The sequence below is a fragment of the Mirounga leonina genome, unplaced genomic scaffold (genome assembly GCF_011800145.1).
Source record: "Mirounga leonina isolate KUSES-001 unplaced genomic scaffold, KU_Mleo_1.0 Mir_125, whole genome shotgun sequence".
Taxonomy (NCBI): Eukaryota; Metazoa; Chordata; class Mammalia; order Carnivora; family Phocidae; genus Mirounga; species Mirounga leonina.
In genome coordinates, this window is record NW_023270305.1 from 41,655,732 (window position 1) to 41,674,663 (window position 18,932).

An 18,932-nucleotide genomic window follows, 5' to 3' on the forward strand; every position below is an offset into this window, starting at 1 on the left:
ATCAACTGTTTTCCTTCTTCTTCTTTTTTTAATTGTTTGTTTGATGCCTCTCTCTCCTGTTAGTGGTATTCTTGAGATATCTGGTGACCTTTGTCCATCTTTTCACACTTAAGATTGAGACCCTCAAAACTGATGGAAGCTCTGGTTGTCTCGTGGTAGATTTGTAATAATAATGTTGTCAGTTTGCTTTTTGTTTACTTCCCCTTGCTGCACGCATTTAGGTTTTATTTTTCTCCATTCTGATGGTTGCTGTCTTTGATAATTTTATTGCGCTCTCTCTCATCTACCATTTGGTATCTCTCCCCATTATCTTGCGAGTTTTTTTTTAAGATTATTTAAATTTATTTATTTGAGAGAGAGAATGAGATAGAGAGCATGAGAGGGGGGAGGGTCAGAGGGAGAAGCAGACTCCCTGCTGAGCAGGGAGCCCGATGCGGGACTCGATCCCAGGACTCCAGGATCATGACCTGAGCCGAAAGCAGTCGCTTAACCAATTGAGCCACCCAGGCGCCCTAACTTGCGAGTTTTTAATCTGTAATAATTCCTTTATTGGCATTTTGGGTAGAAGTATAGATAACAGATATTGGTTCAGTTCAGCCAGTGTAATGAGCCTCTCCTGCCAATAAAATTGAGTTTGGGATTTATCCTCAGTCTGGCAAGCTTGCTTTTTACACACTGTGTCCCAGAAGTGTAGGCCTTTGAGTGTCCTCCATCATGATTTGGTCTTGCATTGTCAGTCACAAACTCTCCTGCTGTGGCAGGAGGCCCCATGTAGGAACCTGTGTGAACTACCTTTCTAATGTAATTCTAACAACTGCCCAAGAATTATGTCCTGAAAACAAGCTCATTTGTGGTGTTCCCCTCTTGGAAATGTTGCATGGTTTATGGCCTTCAGAGTCCACTTCCAACTCCTTGTCTAGGCCTTCCCGTGATCTGACTCCCAACTGACTTTTCTTTTTCTTTTTTTTTAAAGATTTTATTTATTTATTTGACAGAGAGACACAGTGAGAGAGGGAACACAAGCAGGGGGAGTGGGAAAGGGAGAAGCAGGCTCCCCGCAGAGCAGGGAGCCCGATGCAGGGCTCGATCCCAGGACCCCGGGATCATGACCTGAGCCAAAGGCAGACGCTTAACTGACTGAGCCACTCAGGTGTCCCTATTTGGGAGCTTTTAAAAAAATCACTACCTGGACAGTGATATTTTGAAAGTAAATTCTTTTTTTTTTTTTTAAGATTTTTTATTTATTTATTTGACAGAGAGAGACACAGCGAGAGAGGGAACAGAAGCAGGGGGAGTGGGAGAGGGAGAAGCAGGCTTCCCGCCGAGCAGGGAGCCCGATGCGGGGCTCGATCCCAGGACCCTGGGATCATGAGCCGAGCCGAAGGCAGACGCTTAACGACTGAGCCACCCAGGCGCCCCCCAGCTGACTTTTCAAAGTGTCTACTATACTCTACTCCATTCTTCAGTGTGCAGGCCATTCCCTGAGTACACTGCGTTGTACACATTCATGCCAATGCCTCTGTCTCCCAGGTTGCTCCCTCGGCTGTAATGGCACTGTGGTCTCTGTGAGCAAATCATGCCCGTTCTTGAAGCCCATCTCAGTAGAGCCTTCTCTCCCAACTCTACCCCCTATTGAATCATTCCTTTTCCAACAAGGTACCTTGTGTACTAGCATTTATTTAATTTATATCTCCTGTTACATGAAACACAGGTTCTAAGCACAGTCTCAGATTCCCTCAACCCCCTCTTCCTTCACAAAGGCGCCATCTGTCACCCGGCCCACAGTCCCGTTTTCTGCCTTGCCAGCAAGCCTTACTGCATTCCCTGAGCTTACTAGAGCCCAGGTTAAACAAGGCCCTTACAGCCTCCACACCAAGCCCTCTCTCTTCTGTCATTTCTCCACTTTGGAGTTGGAGGAGATGCTCTACTGCCAGTCACAGGATCAGGCTTTCTGAGCTGCCAATGAAGGGATGATCAGAAATGTGGAGGAGTAAGCTCCCACTTTGGGGAGGCTTAATTAATGAAACATAGGATAGGAGGGAGCCTGGCAGTAAAATTCTCCCCCTCCTTGCTCCCTTCTGTGGAGGACTGTCAGGAAAGGTTTGTCCTTTCAAGCCTTCCAGAGAAAGTTTAGCCCACTGAGCAAACATGTGCCAAACGACCCCTGTGTCTTCCTGGCTCATTGTGAACCCTGCCCATGAGGTAATCCATTACCTCACATTGCTTTGCAGCTCTTCTTGCTTCACTTCCCTTTTTTCCTCACCCTCACCAGTCTGTTTGCACATTTCCCAAATAAAACACTAGTACTTTAATCCTTGCCTCAGGCTCTGCTTTCCAGAGGACCTAGGTAAGATACTTAAGCATTTGTTAATAAATTGGCAGTTACAGGTTTTTAATTGTTCAACCATGTATAGGAGAGTGGGAAGCACCAGAGGTCTTCCTGATCTGACATTGAGATCCTACAATGTTTATACCTTTAGGAATACAGAAATGTCAATTATATTCAAGGTAACAATTTACCAGGAAGTATAGGCTGTAGACTTGTAGGTAGGCATTTATTCTGGGGGTTATTTCACATGACTTGGGAATAGTTTTTGGAGTCTTGGTGTCTTCCATGACCCATTTGTTCAGGTTAACACTTCCAAGGTTAAACTCACTTTATCAGATGGTAACAGTTAACGCATATTTATGCAAGTTAATATATTGAGAGAACAAGGTTAATATTCTTGTGAAAATTCTCATTTAACTCTTACAAACTAATTTTATGATGCAGTGATCTCTTCCTCTGCAACTGTAGTAAAGGACTTAAAGACCGTATTTATTTATTTGACAAAGAGCGAGCACACAAGCAGGCAGAGTGGTAGGCAGAGGGAGAGAGAGAAGCAGGCTCTCTGCTGAGCAGAGACATGGGGCTCGATCCCAGGACGCTGGGATCATGACCTGAGCCGCACAGACGCTTAATGACTGAGCCACCCAGGCATCCCTGAGATGGCTTTTTAAAAAAATTTTATTATGTTATGTTAATCACCATCATCATTAGTTTTTGATGTAGTGTTCCATGATTCATTGTTTCTTCTTGGTTTTTGGTCTCTATTTTTGCCTTTTTTAGAATGTCATGTGAGTTTAATCATACAGTATATAGCCTTTTGGCTGTGATTTCTTTTATTTAGCATAATGCTTTTGAGATGCATCCATGAGGGGGATCAATAGTCAATTCCCTTTTTGTTGCTGAGTTAGTATTCTATTGTATGGATAGATCAGTTTATCCATCTACCAGTTGACAGACTTCCAATTTTTGACTTTTGAACAAAGTTGCTATAAACATTTGTATACAGGTTTTTGTGTGAATATATGTGTTCATTTCCCTTGGACTGAGATTGCTATGAGGTAATTGTTAGATAATTTTATAAGAAACTGCCAAATGGGGCGCCTGGGTGGCTCGGTTGGTTAGGCGACTGCCTTCGGCTCGGGTCATGATCCTGGAGTCCCGGGATCGAGTCCCGCATCGGGGTCCCTGCTCGGCAGGGAGTCTGCTTCTCCCTCTGACCCTCCCCCCTCTCATGTGCTCTCTCTCACTCTCTCTCTCAAATAAATAAATCAAATCTTAAAAAAAAAAAAAAAAAAAACTGCCAAATGTTTCCAAAATGGCTGTACTAGTTTACATCCCCATCAACAGGGGATAGGAGTTCCAATCGCTCACATCCTTACTAGCACTTAGTATTGTCAATTTTTTTTATTGTACCTATTCTAATACAGATGTATTGTCTCATTGTGATTTTTAAAAGTTTGAGGGGGCGCCCTCATAGCTCAGTCAGTTAAGCATCTGACTCTTGATTTCGGTTCAGGTCATGGTCTCAGGGTCGTGAAATCAAGCCCTGTGTCAGGCTCCATGCTGGGTATGCAGCCTGCTTAAGATCCTCTCTCCTTCTCCTGCCCCTCCCCACCTTCCTCTCCAAAAAATAAATAAAAGTTTGAGATATAATTGACATGATATACTGTATGTTTTTAAATGTACAATTTGATACTTTTGACATGTATACAATCATGAAACCATTGCCACAATGAAGACAGAAGTATCTATTACCCCCAAGGTTTCCTTGTGTTGTTTTTTAATTCCCTTTTTCCACCCAAGGCCCCTTACCTAAGCAACCACTGATCTGCTTTGTGTGACTGCAGTTTTTTTTTTTTTTTAAGATTTTATTTATTTATTTAGAGACAGAGAGAATGAGAGAGAGAGAGCACACGAGACGGGGGAGGGTCAGAGGGAGAAGCAGGCTCCCTGCCGAGCAGGGAGCCCAATGCGGGACTCGATCCAGGGACTCCAGGATCATGACCTGAGCCGAAGGCAGTCGCTTAACCAACTGAGCCACCCAGGCGCCCATGTGTGACTGCAGTCTTAATGTTAGTGGAATCATACAGTATGTACTAGTTTTACGTCTGGCTTCTTTTATTCAGTGTGATTATTTTGAGATTCATCCATGTTACTCTATGTCACAATAGTCGGTTCCTTTTTATTGCCAAGTTGTCCATTGTATGGATATATGATTTGCTTATCCATTCACTTGAACATTATGGTTGTTTCCAGCTTTGGGTGGTTACAAATAAGCTGCTAAAAACTGAGCTGCTTTTTATTAATGTCTCTTTTTAATCAACTTTGAGGCATAATTTATAGTCTATAAGATATACTTTTATAGTGCATAGTATGAAGAATTTTGACAAAGTCCTACTCCCTATGTAACTAACACCACATCAAGATCTAGAACATTGGCTTCACAGCAAAGATTCCCTTGGGGTCCTTTCCAGTCCTTGTCTCCCACTCCTCCATTCCCAGCAATCACTCTTTTGCTTTCCAGTCACTCTAAAATAAATTTGTAATTCCTAGAGTTTTGTAGAAAAGGGATCATATGGTAATATATTAATTCTAGTCTCTCACTTTTTTTTTGCTGAGCATGTTTTTTAGATTCATCCATGTTGCAAGTATTGTCAAGTACCAGTAATTCATTCCTTTTTGTTTCTGAGTAGTATTTCGTTGTATGAATTTACCACAATTTGTTTATCCATTGACATGTTGTTGGGCATTGGGTTGTTTCCAGTCTTTTGTATTAAGAGTAAAGTTGCTGTGAACATTCATGTACAGGCCTTTGTATGTACATGTTTTCGTTTCTCCTGGTAAATGCCAAGGAATGAAATTGCTGAGTAAATACACATTTGATTTATTAAGAAACTGCCACTCTTTTCTAAAGTGGTTATACTATTTTATAAAACTCAAACCAGCAATACCAGTTGTGTTTGACAACACTTACACTATCAGTTTTTAAAATTTTAGTTATGTGGGTGTGTAGTAGTAGCTCATTATGTTTTAAATTTGCATTACTCTGCTATGATGTTAAGCGTCTTATGTGTTTATTAGCCTGATTCATGTATCTTTTGTAAAGTGTTCAAATATGTCACCCATTCATAATTAGGTTGTTTTCTCTTATCGAGTTATAGGCGTTCTTTATATAGTCTGGATACCAATCTTTGGTCAGAATATCTTTTCCACATATATATTCCCACTGTGTTCAAGCCCACGGTACTCTTTGCTATCCCTTAAATAGGGGAAGGCCTAGGAAAGGCCTTATGTGTCTCAGAGCCTTTGAACTCTTTGTTGCCTGGAATGCTCTTCTCCCAGATCACACAGCTTGCTTTCAGACCTCCTCCAGTCACTGTTATAAGGGCCCTCTCTGGTGAGATCTTAACCATCCTATTTGAAATAGTAATACCCACGGCCAGGCATTCCTCCCTTTTCCTTGCTTTTTTTCTCCATAGCACATATCCACCCGACAGCTATATCTGTTATTTAACTGTGTAAATTTACCTGTTTAAAGAAAAGTACTGCCCAAGATGAAATCCAACCTCCTCTCTTGGAAGCTGATACACTTAGGGATGAGAAATTTCTGAGCCTGCCAGATGCAGGAAGAGGTTGATTTCATCAGTGTCCTGTCACCTATCTTTAAGTACCGGAGACAAGTCGCGGTCCATTCCAGGAGATCCTCCCTAAATGACCGACCGCACCGAGAGCAAGAAGGGAACGAGTCCCGCCTGGCCCGCAAAGAACTGTAGCGGAAACGAAGGTGGAGCTCATCCTGGCCAACACTGTTCTCTGCTCTGGAAGAAACCGACTTCTCGCCCAACACGCGTCGGAGACAAGGCTGAGACCCGGCACTGAGAACTCGGCGTCCACTCCCCATGTTCTTACCGCCCCGGTAGCCGGAAGTGACGGACGGGGCCCCGGCTCTCCTTCGCGTCCGCTGACGGCTCAGGCTAGGGAAGAAGCGTGTGGGGAGGGGCGGACGCGGCTACGGCCCGGCTTCCGGAAAGTGAGGGCTTTGTTTCCGAGGGGAAGGTCTTCCGGGCGGACCGGGAGCGCGCGCGCGTGGGTCCTCCCGGGGCCGGGCGGAGAGGGCTGGGGGCGGGGCCCGAGCTCCGGGCACGCAGCACGGCGGGGCCAGGCGCTGGCTCCCTGGCGTCGTGGAAGGGCCGAGGAGCGCGTCTTAGAGGGACTTGGACCGGCCCTGGTAAATGGACTCTTAACGGCGAGTTGAAGGGAGGGAGGAAGGAGTCGGGGTTCTGCCTGTCGGAGGGCAGAGCGGGGGCGAGAGCCCGGGGACCAGAAACCGGGGAGGCCGCTGCGGCGGTGGCGGAAAGAGCGCGGGCCCGACGCGCCTGCGAGCGGAGGAGGGAGAGACGGCCCCGATTGGAGGGGCTGGGGGCTTTATCACGCGAGCAGCGGAAGGACCGGCTGTGGCTTACTTTTGAGAGGATCGCTCATCTTGCCGGGTGGAGGTTGGGTGATGGGAGGGCAGGAACTGCGAGGCGACCGTCCCTGGGAGGCCACAGCTGTAGTTGAGCGAGCGAGGTTGCTGGGGGCGGTGGGTATGGGCGAGAAGTGGAAGGGTCAGAGTGATACCTAAGAGGTAGGTACCCAGCGATGATTCTAAGTTTCTGGCCTAAGTGAGGGAATTAACATTTTGACTTTTGCCAGGGGTCCTTTTTCCCTAGTGTGAAAACATAAACAGCGAAGAGGTTTTTTCCTTGCTGATTATATGTATAAAATTATTTTATACATATTATTATTTTATACATATTATTATATGTATAAAATAGGAATCTTGTGTGCTCACTGTAGAAAATTCAGAACGTACATTTTTTTTAATAGAAGACAATAAAAATTACCAATAATCCTACCACCCGAGATGGCCGTATTTTGGTATGTTTCATGTTTTTGTTTTCTGTGTGTATCTTTTTTGTGTAATTGGGAATATATTCGTTAGGTTTTCCTGTATCTTCCCCCCCCCCCATTGGACATTACCATGACAATAAAGATTGAACTGCGGTGTGCCAGGACATTATTCACACATACTGTTTTTTCCTAACAAAAAGTCAGATGTAATTCCACCAAGTCAGAGATAACTTTTTGGTGTATTTTCCTTTCAGTATTTTTTATGCACTTTTTTGAGAAGCCCACTGTTTATGCTACGTTTTATGTTTTGTTTTTCAGTCAGATGTTTTTACTCATTGTTATTGCTATTTTCACACATCCTTAACTGCTCTTCAGGACCACAGTTTTTAATGGTTATTTAGTCACAAATCCCGTTATTAGCTAGATAATTTGTTTTCAACTTTTTGCTATTAGAATGATGAGGACATCTAATGTACATAAATTTATAGGTTTTTAATTTATTCCTTGTAAAGAGTCCTACAAATGGAACCTACCATGTAAAAGGATAAAATGAATTTATCGAATTGCCGCACCCAAATATCTAAGACTTTGATTGAAATTGTTTTAAATATCAAATTTTTGCAATACTTTGTTTTTCAATTCAAGGATATGGTTGTCTTTCTAGTTAGTCAAGTTCTTGTCTTTTATGTTTCTTTTATGTCTTTGTGTTTTCCTTATTAAACTTATGTCTAAGAAAGGGTCAGTATTGATTTTTTAGTAATTGAACCCTTTCTGCTTAAATGTCATGTGTGAAATGAGTATCTTTTATGAGTCAAGTGTCATACTTTCTTCAATAAAATTATTTTCTTAATATTTGTGTCTAGGATCTGCTAAAATATACATAAAATAGTAAGCCCAGAATGCTAAAAAGGCTAAGTTGGAGTGAGGTTTCACTAATACCATAAGTAACCTCTGGTCTAACAAATTCCTGACATTCTACTCCTACTTGTTGGTTAGAGAAGCTTCCCCTGAGCCATGCATCAGATCCTGGAACCAGGCAGCAACCTTGATCCTTTCTGAGGAATGATAAAGGAAGCTAGAAACAACTCAGCGGAGGTGGGAAGACATCTCATGAGGATGCCAAATGTGCTTTTGGGATGGATTCTTCTAGTTTAACAGTTCTGTCATCTTATTATTAAAATTATTTTAATTTATTTGTTAAGGATATTTTTTAGTGAATTATAATGTTAACTTTTAAATAAATGAAGTCTTTTGGTCTTTTTGGTTTTATGCAAATAGAATCCTGCTTGTCTATGAAATGCAGTTAACACATCAGCTGGACCTATTTCCCGAATGCAGGGTGACCCTTCTGTTATTTAAAGATGTAAAAAATGCTGGAGACTTGAGAAAAAAGGCCATGGAAGGTGCTATTGAGGGTTCATTAATAAACCCTAAGGTGGTAAGTATAAGTGAGAACAGATAAGCTATAACGGGACATTGAAGAGTATATTAATTTTTCATGATGTTATAGGTTAGCCTAAAATTGTCATCTTTGGGTAAAGAGTTCTTGTCCAAGCTGTGGAGTCAGACTGGGCCAACCTTGAATTTTACAGTGAATAGAAGCCGAAGTGCCGGAAACTTCCCCAGGAGATAAGAAAGGTTGTGGTCTGGTTCTGACATAATGGCAAATGCCTGGATCTTCATCTTCTCATCTGAACTAGAAAAATCTCTGCACAGGATTCAAAGAGGCACATGCACCCCAATGTTTATAGCAGCAATGTCCACAATAGCCCAAATATGGAAAGAGCCCATATGTTCATCAACAGATAAAGATGTGTATAGGGTGCCTGGGTAGCTCAGTCGTTAAGCGTCTGCCTTCGGCTCAGGTCATGATCCCAGGGTCCTGGGATCGAGTCCCACATCGGGCTCCCTGCTCGGCGGGAAGCCTTCTTCTCCCTCTCCCACTCCCCCTGCTTGTGTTCCTGCTCTTGCTATCTCTCTCTCTGTCAAATAAATAAATAAATAAAAAGAAGATATGTGTATATATACACAATGGAATACTACTCAGCGATCAAAAAAAAAAAGAAATCTTGCCATTTGCAGCGACGTGGGTGGAACCAGAGGGTATTATGCTAAACGAAAGAATTCTGTCAGAGAAAGACATACCATATGATTTTACTCATGTAGAATTTAAGAAACAAAACATGAATATAGGGGAAGGGAAGGAAAAATAAAAAAATATGAAAATAGGGAGGCAAACCATAAGAGAGGCTGAACTCTAGGAAACAAACAGGGTTGCAGGAGGGGAGGTGGGTGGGAGAAATGGAGTAACTGGGTAATGGGCATTGAGGGCATTTGATGAAATGAGCACTGGGTGTTATATGCAAGTGATGAATCACTAAAGTCTACCCCTGAAACTAATAATACACTATATGTAAACTGAATTTAAAGAAAGAATTTTAAAAATAAGTAAAAAATTTTAAAAAGCTGTTAGTTGGGGAAAAAAAATCTCTGCACAGGAGGTGTGCATAGTGGTTAAGAGCACACACCATGGAACCATGGCCGTAGGATTTAATCCCAGCTCTGCCATTAGGACTTCGAGCAAGTGGTGGACAACCTTTAGAGAGTGCTTACTCTGTTCCTTTCCATATACCAACTCAATCTTCACAACAACCCTATGAAGTAACTACTATGATTATCTGCATCTAACAGATAAACCTAAGGAATTTGCCCAAATCCCCTCAGTGGTAAGTGACAGAGCTGGGATTCAAATCCAGACATTCTTTGCTTTGGTTTCCTCATCCACTGCATATGAACAATACTGATTTCATAGGGTAGTTTTAAGGATTAAAATAATACACGTAAAATGTTTAGAATATAGCTTTTCCTGTGATATTCTCAAATGTTACTTTAAAAATGTTTACTATTTAAGTTTCTTGCAGCTTTAAAATTCTATGATTTTCTGAGCACCCAGCAGTTTTGAAAACATAGTCCATAGAAGTTGTGATGAAGTAAAACAGCCTGACATTGGAGTTCCCAAGAGAAAAGGCATGCATCTCTAGATGCTCCGCGTGTTAATTCTTTCTGTTCTTTTTGGTAGATTGTCGATCCATTTCAGATACTTGTGGCAGCAAACAAAGCAGTTCATCTCTACAAACTGGGAAAAATGAAGACAAGAACTCTATCAACTGAAATTATTTTCAACCTTTCCCCAAATAACAGTGTAATTAATAGGGATTTCACTTACTTTATTTCTGTTGACCTTGTCATGATACACCTTGTGTTCCCTAGTGTTGGATTGGAGGCTAAATTCCTGTATGCCTGTTGTATTTAACAAAGCAAAATAATAAGAGAGTTGTGGACAGAGTTGAGGTTTAGCACTGCCTCTTACTAGACAAATAAGCTTAGCAGTCATTTCACATATGAGTAAACAAAAGTTTAGCTACATGAAATGAGGATAGTTTTATCTGTCCTTACCATATAATAGCAGGAAGATCCCTCTACATGATATATACATTTAAATGGTAAAACACTAAGCATGGATATTTGTGTGTTACCATGCATATCTACTCTCCCGATAAACTCCTTGAGGATAGAATCCATGTCTTTTCCATATCTAGAAGCCTGCCGGTTACCTGGAACAGCCCTTAACACTGACTCACTCACACCCCCGGGTGTGAGGAAGTTTGGGTTTGAGATACTGGTAGTAATCAAAGTTACTGAGCTAAAGACATTCCATCTGTGGCACATAAAAAAAAAAACAACTGAAATTTTGCCGATGAAGTTTGAGTATCACTACTACTGTTAATAACACAACCAGGGACTAGTATCATCCAGAGGATAATTGGGAAATTGTAGCATGATTTACAATAACGTTTGAAATTTTATAAAGTTTATAAAATGCAGGATAATAGAATTCCTTGGTACCTAGAGAAAAAGTTACCAGATAATTATTTCTTTGAGATCATTTGAAATAACTTGAGAAACTATTCAACTCAGTAAGCATCTGTTGGGCTGGTTCCTCTTTTGGCTACAGTTCCAGGGCAGGAGAAACAAATACACTCCTGAGGAAGGCAGGGAAATGACAGAAATCCAACTGCTCTAAGATAAATGATATAGTGGGAATAATCATTCAAACCTACGGGAACAGCAAGGAAGCAACTCCTGTAAGGAGGAGGGTGCAGCGGGGAATGCCATGTGTAGGGCAGTGACAGATGAGGGCACTCCAGGCAGAGGATGAGGGGACAAACTGTGAAATGATGGGACCCCCACACAGTCCAGGCTGGCTAGAAGGTAGGCGTGCATGGCTGGAGGGTCCGTGGGGATCAGAAGGAGGGGGTGTTTGTGTGCCACGCCAAGAATGGGCTTGACTGTGCAGTAAGGAGGTGCAGCTGTGAGCAGAGTGCTCCAGAGGCAGAGCTGGAGGGTGTTAGGAAGGGCTGCTGAAGAAAAACACTAGGGGGAGAGAACCATTAGGAAATGTAAAATAACCCAGCCAGAGAAGGAGGCTGATGGGGATAGACATAGAAACTACTGGTTTATTGTCTTTACTTTTTTTTCCCTTAGATTTCAGAAACTTTGAAAAAATTTGGTACCTCGGCAAATGACACTTCAGTTCTTATTGTTTACATTGAAGAGGGAGAAAAACAAATAAATAAAGAAGACCTAATATCTCAGGTTGAAGGTCAGCAAGTTTCTCTACAAAACCTTCCTGACATAACAAATATTACAGAAGTCAAAAAGGTTTGTAAGTCTATTTTTAGAAAGAGTGTGATGAAGAATAATACTGATGCTGTTTGTTTATTGATCACCAATGCTTCTGGTTTTTTTTTTTTTTTTGAACTTTTAAGAACGTTTAATGTAATTAAAATTACTTGAAAATAATTATAGAAGCTAAGAATTAGAAGGTGCAGGTTTATATAAAATAGTTAGAAATTTGGTGGTAAAAGCATTCTCTAAATACATTCTATATTTTACATTTCAAATGCAGTGTAAGCTTGATTTTTTTTTTTTTTTTTTTTGAAGATTTTTCTTTTTTGGGAGGGCGCGCAGAGCAAGAGAGGGAGCGTGGCGGGGGGGGGGGGCGGTGTGCAGAGGGAGAAGCAGACTCCCCGCTGAGCAGGGAGCCTGATGCCAGGAGCCTGGGATCATGACCTGAGCTGAAGGCAGATGCTTAACTGACTGAGCCACACAGGTGCCCCTGTGTAAGCTTGATCTTTAATGTCTAGATGTATGCTTTTAAAATTGGTACAAATTTGGTTTCTGTGTTTAGAGGGTTATCACCATAACTGCAATTTAAAGGGAACTTTTTTTTTTACGTAAGCGATGAGTTGCCATCTACTTTGCATATTTTAATCACATTTGTAATTTCATACCATTATCCCAGTAGTTGAATGATAATTTCACTTAATACATGTTTGTATGATTAAAATGAGTAGTGCATGAATATATCAGCATGCCATAATTTGTCTTCTATTTTTACAGATATATAAACTGTCTTCACAAGAAGAAAGTATTGGAACATTATTGGATGGTATCATTTGTAGAATGTCAACAAAAGATGTTTTGTGAAATGACAGAAGTATTAAAAATTTTCAGCATTTATAAAAAAAACATGGATTTTTCTTTCTTGATTATAATATGTTCAATCGTAGAAAACACAGAATGGTACAACAAAGAAAAAAAAGCCACTACTAGTCTCTCTTAATATTTTAAAAGATAGCCACTGTTGCTATTATGTGTTCTTATCTTCTAGTCTTCTGTTTCTCTTCAAATATATTTCATCTTTATGTAATTGGAATAATTGGGTGTTTACTAGGTTCTTGCCTTAGTGATTTTATATTCATCAGCTCATATCCCTGCCCTTACTTCTGGCTACTCTGGCATTTCTCTTCCAAGCCTCCTGGTTCCAAGGGTTTTACATACAGGAATTCATTCATGAGGAGGTAAATTCTAGTATAACCACCATTTTACACACAAGGCAACTAAAAGATTATACAAATAATAAGTAACTTGCTCAAGGTCATACAGCTAGTATAAAGTCATGTTTTATAAATGGTTTGGGTTTTCTTTTTCACTTATCTTCTGTTTTGATTGTAGTAGTTAAGACAGCCTTGGTCAAGGGTTGCAAACTTCTGTGAAGGGCCAGATAGTAAATATTTTCAGCTTTGCAGGCCATAAGGTCTCTGTTGCACCTACTCAACTCTTGCTATCATAGTATCCACAGGCCATAATGATGAGTATGGCCGTGTTTCAGTGAAACTCAATTGACAAAAATGGTGGGCAGGATTCGACCTGAGGTCCATTCTTTGTGGACTTCTGGTTTAGGTTAGGCTTCAATTACAGTCCCTAAAGCTCACTGGCTTCACACGACAAAAGTCTGTGTCGTGCTGGTCTGCGCAGCTGGTGTGAAGCAGTAAACACACGAGGCAGTGACTCAAACCTGGTCTACTTATCTCATATTTCACTGTCCAAAGCCAGTCACGTGGCCTTGCCAACCTCACAAGGGACAGAGAAATGTGATCCTGCCACATGGTGGAAAGCAGGGAGGTGGAAATACTTAGTGATTTCTATCATGATCATAAATAACAGCACATACAGACATCGCTAACGTTTCTTGTGTGCAGTGTGCTTAGCATTTTATATGCACTAATTCATTTAGTGCTTACTACAATCCCAAGAGATTTTTACCAGCAAGGAAACAGATCTGGTCCTGAAGTCTATTTCAGAGAGTTTCAAACCTACAGAACAATTAACAATAATACAATAAAAGTCCATGTACCTTTCATGGGAATTCACTATTCTTAACATTTTGCTACATTTGTTTGCTCTTGCCTCCTGCTCTCCTATCTGCGCTCAGGTGTGTACATACACACATGCAAACATACACTTGCTGAATGATTTGAAAGTAAGTTGTAGACCTGGCACTTCAGCCTACAGTGTTTAGTTGTCATATCTCATCTCCTTTCATCTAAAGCAAACCTCTTAAGAATGATGTTAACATTTTTTGAAGAGCACCCTAGGTATCTTTCAGAATTCCACACTGTCTGGATTTGTTCATGATTTAAGTCAGCTTAAATATTTTTGGGAGTAACAGTAGGTAAATGTGTCCTTGCCATTGCGTGTCATCAGGAGGCATGTGTCCGTTGACCCCATCATTGGTGATACAAAGTTTGATCCCTTGGTTAAGGTGGTGCCTCCCCCAGACGTCTCCATTACAAAGGCATCTCTTCCCCTGACAGAGTGTTTCAGCTGCCCGGGACTAACAGTCTGAGCCGAGTAACCCCAGGCTCCGTGCTCTGAACACCTCCATTGCTCTGCCCCTCCCATGCCGTCACTCACATTCTTTGTATTGACGCTGACTTGTCACATACCTACTTAGTCTCCTATTTTTACACACTTATACTGCTTTCAATGTTTCACTTCTGCAAATAAATCTTTGTACATGTTTCTCCTTCTTTGGGATAGATTCTCTGAAGTACAATTCTTGGGGATGAGAAGTTGAACTCATTAGAGCCTTTTCAGAGCAGAAAGGTGCCATTCTGCTCTCCCCACTGCAGCCGCTTCCCTGCTCCTGGTTTGCTGACGGCAGCCACCCTGCGCTCACATCACAGTATCGAGGAAAGCATAACCTAGTTTGCTTGGTCTCAGAATGAGCAGTCTGTATTCATCAAATTTGCCTGTTATTGATGTTTTCATAGTCCTTTGTGCCACTGACCTCCCGTGTTCACCTCCAGATCGCTCTTTACCACCTCCCCATCCCCACACCCTCCCCCTGACCCCGTTCCGGGAGACTGACCTGTATGGCAGCAAGAGGACTCCTCCTTGGCTTCTGCTTGGGTTTGGCCAGTGGGAGGCCCACAGTAGACTGGAGAGGGGAAAAGAGTGTGAGGCCAGCATATTTATTCTCCTGACCCCTCCCTGCAAGGTCATGTGGTCTGGCTTTGTCCCTGAACCTTTCAACTCCTGGGTCAGGTTCCTGTCACCTCTCCCTCCCACCTTGCTTCAGGCCTCCGGGCAATAACACACCCGGTTCTTGGTCCCCCTCTACCCACCCACACCTTCAGAATTAGCCCCTTGGATCATCTGCATAAAATCTGCAGGAGTTACCCTCATTTGAGTGTCAAGGCCTGATACTGGCTCACTTTCTCAGACAATTAGTTGTAAGGTTACCGAACATTTCTGCAGAGCTGAAATCATGGTCCTAGGATTCCTGAACACCTTACTAAGGATGACCCATCCACCTACTTCTTTCCCCTTGAAAGGATTTACCATGATTTTCGTCCACTCATCTCCTTTAAATGATGAGTTCTCAGTAGAAGTTCAGGGCATTGGCCTGACATTGGGTTACCGGGAGCCCCGAGGAGAGGTTAGGGGAGATTTTTTCTGGGAACTTAAGTTAAATGAAGCCGAATTGATGTTCTCTTCTCCCTGAGACTTCCCAAATGTAATGCCATTTATGAACCGTCCATCTCGTTGGCCCATTTCTGGGCTGCGCTGGTGTAGTAGGGAATATTTTTCATAAATGTAAGTGTGGGGTTTTAGTGACACGTTCCTCTCAAATCCACAACCTTTGGAATAATGGTGATTCTATGAGGCCTTGGGTAGGAGAGCTCAGCTTTTCTGGCCTTGGTTTCTCTTTTGTAAAATGGGCACATTAATATCAACCTTAGTACTTAGGTTGGCATGAATATCAAGCAGAGCCTAGGAAAAGAGATTCCTCACAGTGCCAGGCATCCAACTTCTCTTTATGTACCAGGCAGTAGTGCTGAGGCAGATAGGAAAAGAAAATACGACTCGTTGCTGGTGGGAAAGTAGAACAGCTCAGCCCCTTTGGACAACAGTATGGCAGTTCCTCAAAATCACCATACGACCCAGAAATTCTACTCCTAGGTCTATACCCAATAGAACTGAAAACAGGTGCTCAACCCAAAACGTGTACACCAATGTTCATAACAGCACAATTCACAACAGCCAAAATGTGGAAACAACCCAAGTGTCCCTCAATGGGTGAATGGATAAACAAAAGTGGGATCTCCCTACCATGGACTATTATGCAGCCATAAAAAGCCACGACCTACTGATACATGCTACAACATGGGTGAGCCTTAAAAATAAAGTGAAAGAAGCTGAACATAGAAGTTCGCCTATCATATGATTCCATTTAAATGAAACATCCAGAAAGCAGGTTAGTTGTTGCCAGGGTCTGGTGAGAGGAGGAAGAGAGAGTGACTGCGTAGGGGCCAGGGAATTCCTTTTGGAGTGTGAACACGCTTTGGAACCAGGCAGAGGTGGTGGTTGCACAACATAGTGAGTGTGCTGAATGCCAGTGAACTGTACACACTATAGTAGCTAATTAAAACATGAAATAACAGAATAAACACATCTGCCTTACCTTTAGGAGTTCGTGATAGGTACCTTTAGACTCTTAGATCCGGCTGAGGCAGAGCCAGGTAGATTCCCAAGCCTCTTTTTCACCATCTGAAGGTAAGAGCCTGAAACCTCAGCACACTCCAAGCTCCATCTTTTGCACAGAGAATGACCCATTAAGTCCTCCATCCAGAGACAGCTGCTGCCAGCATTTGGTATGGTTGCTGACTTTTCTCTGTGCATGCTTGTGTCTGTACATTAGTTTCAGGTTATATTTTTCCAAAAATGAGTTAAAACCTACTGTTTTATAGTTTTTTATTTCTTGGAGCAGTATTTTGACTTTTTTTTTTCATGTCAATAAATTCTCATTATCATTGTTTATGGCTCTGGGGAAGGATGAAAAGCCTGAATGGAAACCAAGACCACTGAGTTTTGAGGAGACCACAGAAGCCAGTGAGAATACAGGGAAGGAGAGCATGGGGATAGATCACAGACCTCTGGCCCTTCAGCTTGACTATTAGGTTTTTGACTGGTTAATAATAGACTCGCTAGGAAAACTCATTGTACTTTGGAGCCCCTTTTGATTCTTAGTTCATTTTTTTTTTTTTTTTTGGTTAACACTGAAATGTTTAAATATTAAAATGTATGAGACCAATGGAGCAAATACCCATGGCTCACCCCTCAGATTTCATGTTAAACTCTCCCCTTGTGTCCTTGTTGGGTGCCAAAGACCTGGAATGTCATCAGTCTCCATCCACTGGGCCCGGGCCCTAGCTGCCAGCCTATGGTTTCTAACCAGAAGGCCACAAGATGGTACCACTAGGGGCAGTCATGATCTTTCTCTCCAAGTCTGTCGCTCCTGCATCCTCCAGAGGTTCTTGCCAGAAATGTGGCTTTCATCTCTGACCCCTTCCTCATCCTCATTCCCATTTGGGTCATTACAAACTCCTGCCATTTCTGCCCCCAAAACGCACCTACAGGTGGGCTGGTTCTCACCATCTGGATCGCCTCACTCTGGTCCAAGCCACCACTTACTCTTGTAGGGCCTCTGCTAGCCCACGTGGCTCCTTAGTGAACACAGAACAAGGTACCCCTTTCACACAGATGCAGCCCACTGGATGCACAGCCCAGTGGGCAGTGATGCCCTTTGAGCAAATAAGAAAAAGGTGACCTTTTCCTTTGGCCAGACTCAGCTCTGTGCCAGGGCTCTTGGCTTGGTGAGTGGAGTGGGGCTCTATTTTTGTTCCGACTAGCCCTCCTCGGCCAGATGCTCTTGAACAGTGAGCAACCTGCATATCGGTCCCTGGGGGCTCTTTTTTCACCTGGACTGCTACACTAGCCTGCGGGGTGGGAAATATGTGCTTCCACTACTGTCTCCCGCCATTCACTGTCCAGATGTAGCCAGAGCAACGCACATGCGCGCAGGCACGCCCACACATGCGCGCACCCCTGCCTGTGTTACTGCCCACGTGAAAGCCTGTCGACGGCCTCCCGTCACTCCAAACCCCACCACTGGGACGACAGGCCCTACAAGCCCAGGCCCCAGCCGCCCTCACCACTCCCTCCCTCCCTCCCTCCCTCCCTCCCTCCGTGGCCACGGCGGCCCCCTTTCCCGGAAAACCTTGCCTTTGTCCTGCCTCGGGGTCCTCACGCCTCTGTTCCCTCAGCCCCGACGCTCTCCTTCCCTCAGCCTTGCGCACACCCACCTCTCCTCCGGCTCTCTCCCCGAGGGTCCTCTCCGGAAGGCCCTGTCACCCTCTAGGGCAGCCGGCCGCTCTCCGCGCCGCGCGCCTCGCCGGTCTGCGCACGGGCCGCAACTCCCGACGAGCTCCTGGCGCTGAAAACCTGGGCCGCCGGGCCCTCTGCTCGGCCCGTCTCCCCCACGGCGCCTCGCCCGGCCCGGCGGTTGAGAACACCTGGCACACACCTTGCGGACGAGGGGAGCCTGGCTTCAGGAGCCGTGAGACCGGGGAGCCGGGCCTTGACCGCGCCGCGAGGGGAGAGGCGCGCGCGACGTCCTGGGACGGAAGCAGCCCCTCGACGGCATCTCCGTGGCACGGCGAGGGGACTTCCGGCTTTGCTTTTCCCTGCTGTGGTGGATCTCAGCGCAAAGTGTGTAACAGCTGCGACGGCACAGGCCCTGACCCACGACCCGAACCCACACCAGCTGCGCGCCGCGCTGGTGCCCGTGCGCCGCAGGTCGCTGCTGCTCCTAGCGGAGGCCGCCGGGCGCGCAGTCGCTGCGACACGCCACACACGACAGAGCCTGGAACGAACGAACCAACGAACGAATGAAGATGGAGCCTAGTGAGATGAGGGCGGCGAACTGCAAACGATCAGTTTGCCTCAGGCCGGGTAGAGC

The 18,932-nt window shown here is 43.8% G+C and overlaps 1 protein-coding gene and 1 long non-coding RNA gene across 3 annotated transcripts; one reads left to right on the top strand and one right to left on the bottom strand.

Moving 5' to 3' along the window:
- The first annotated feature begins 6,452 nt into the window (after nt 1-6,452).
- TPRKB (TP53RK binding protein) lies at nt 6,453-12,814 on the top strand. Of its 2 annotated transcripts, none has more exons than XM_035001292.1 (5): nt 6,453-6,557; nt 8,501-8,660; nt 10,302-10,424; nt 11,768-11,944; nt 12,686-12,814. In XM_035001292.1, the coding sequence occupies exons 2-5, from the start codon at nt 8,520-8,522 to the stop codon at nt 12,770-12,772; spliced, it is 528 nt and encodes a 175-aa protein (XP_034857183.1). In that variant the 5' UTR covers nt 6,453-6,557; nt 8,501-8,519; the 3' UTR covers nt 12,773-12,814. The 2 variants fall into 2 exon arrangements, with proteins under 2 accessions (XP_034857183.1, XP_034857184.1); XM_035001293.1 differs by having other exon boundaries at nt 6,471-6,557; nt 8,561-8,660.
- On the bottom strand, nt 6,936-18,109 carry LOC118007971. Its single transcript, XR_004678528.1, has 3 exons — nt 16,596-18,109; nt 15,000-15,068; nt 6,936-6,989 (listed from the first exon to the last, which is right to left on the bottom strand). It is a non-coding gene; the product is annotated as an uncharacterized LOC118007971 (long non-coding RNA).
- Nucleotides 18,110-18,932: the final 823 nt, after the last annotated feature.

Coding starts and splice junctions, on each gene's coding strand:
- TPRKB (XM_035001292.1), top strand. CDS start 8,520: ATGCAGTTAACACATCAGCTGGACCTATTTCCCGAATGCAGGGTGACC. Junction 8,661..10,301: donor CATTAATAAACCCTAAGGTG/GTAAGTATAAGT, acceptor TCTTTTTGGTAG/ATTGTCGATCCATTTCAGAT. Junction 11,945..12,685: donor ATATTACAGAAGTCAAAAAG/GTTTGTAAGTCT, acceptor CTATTTTTACAG/ATATATAAACTGTCTTCACA.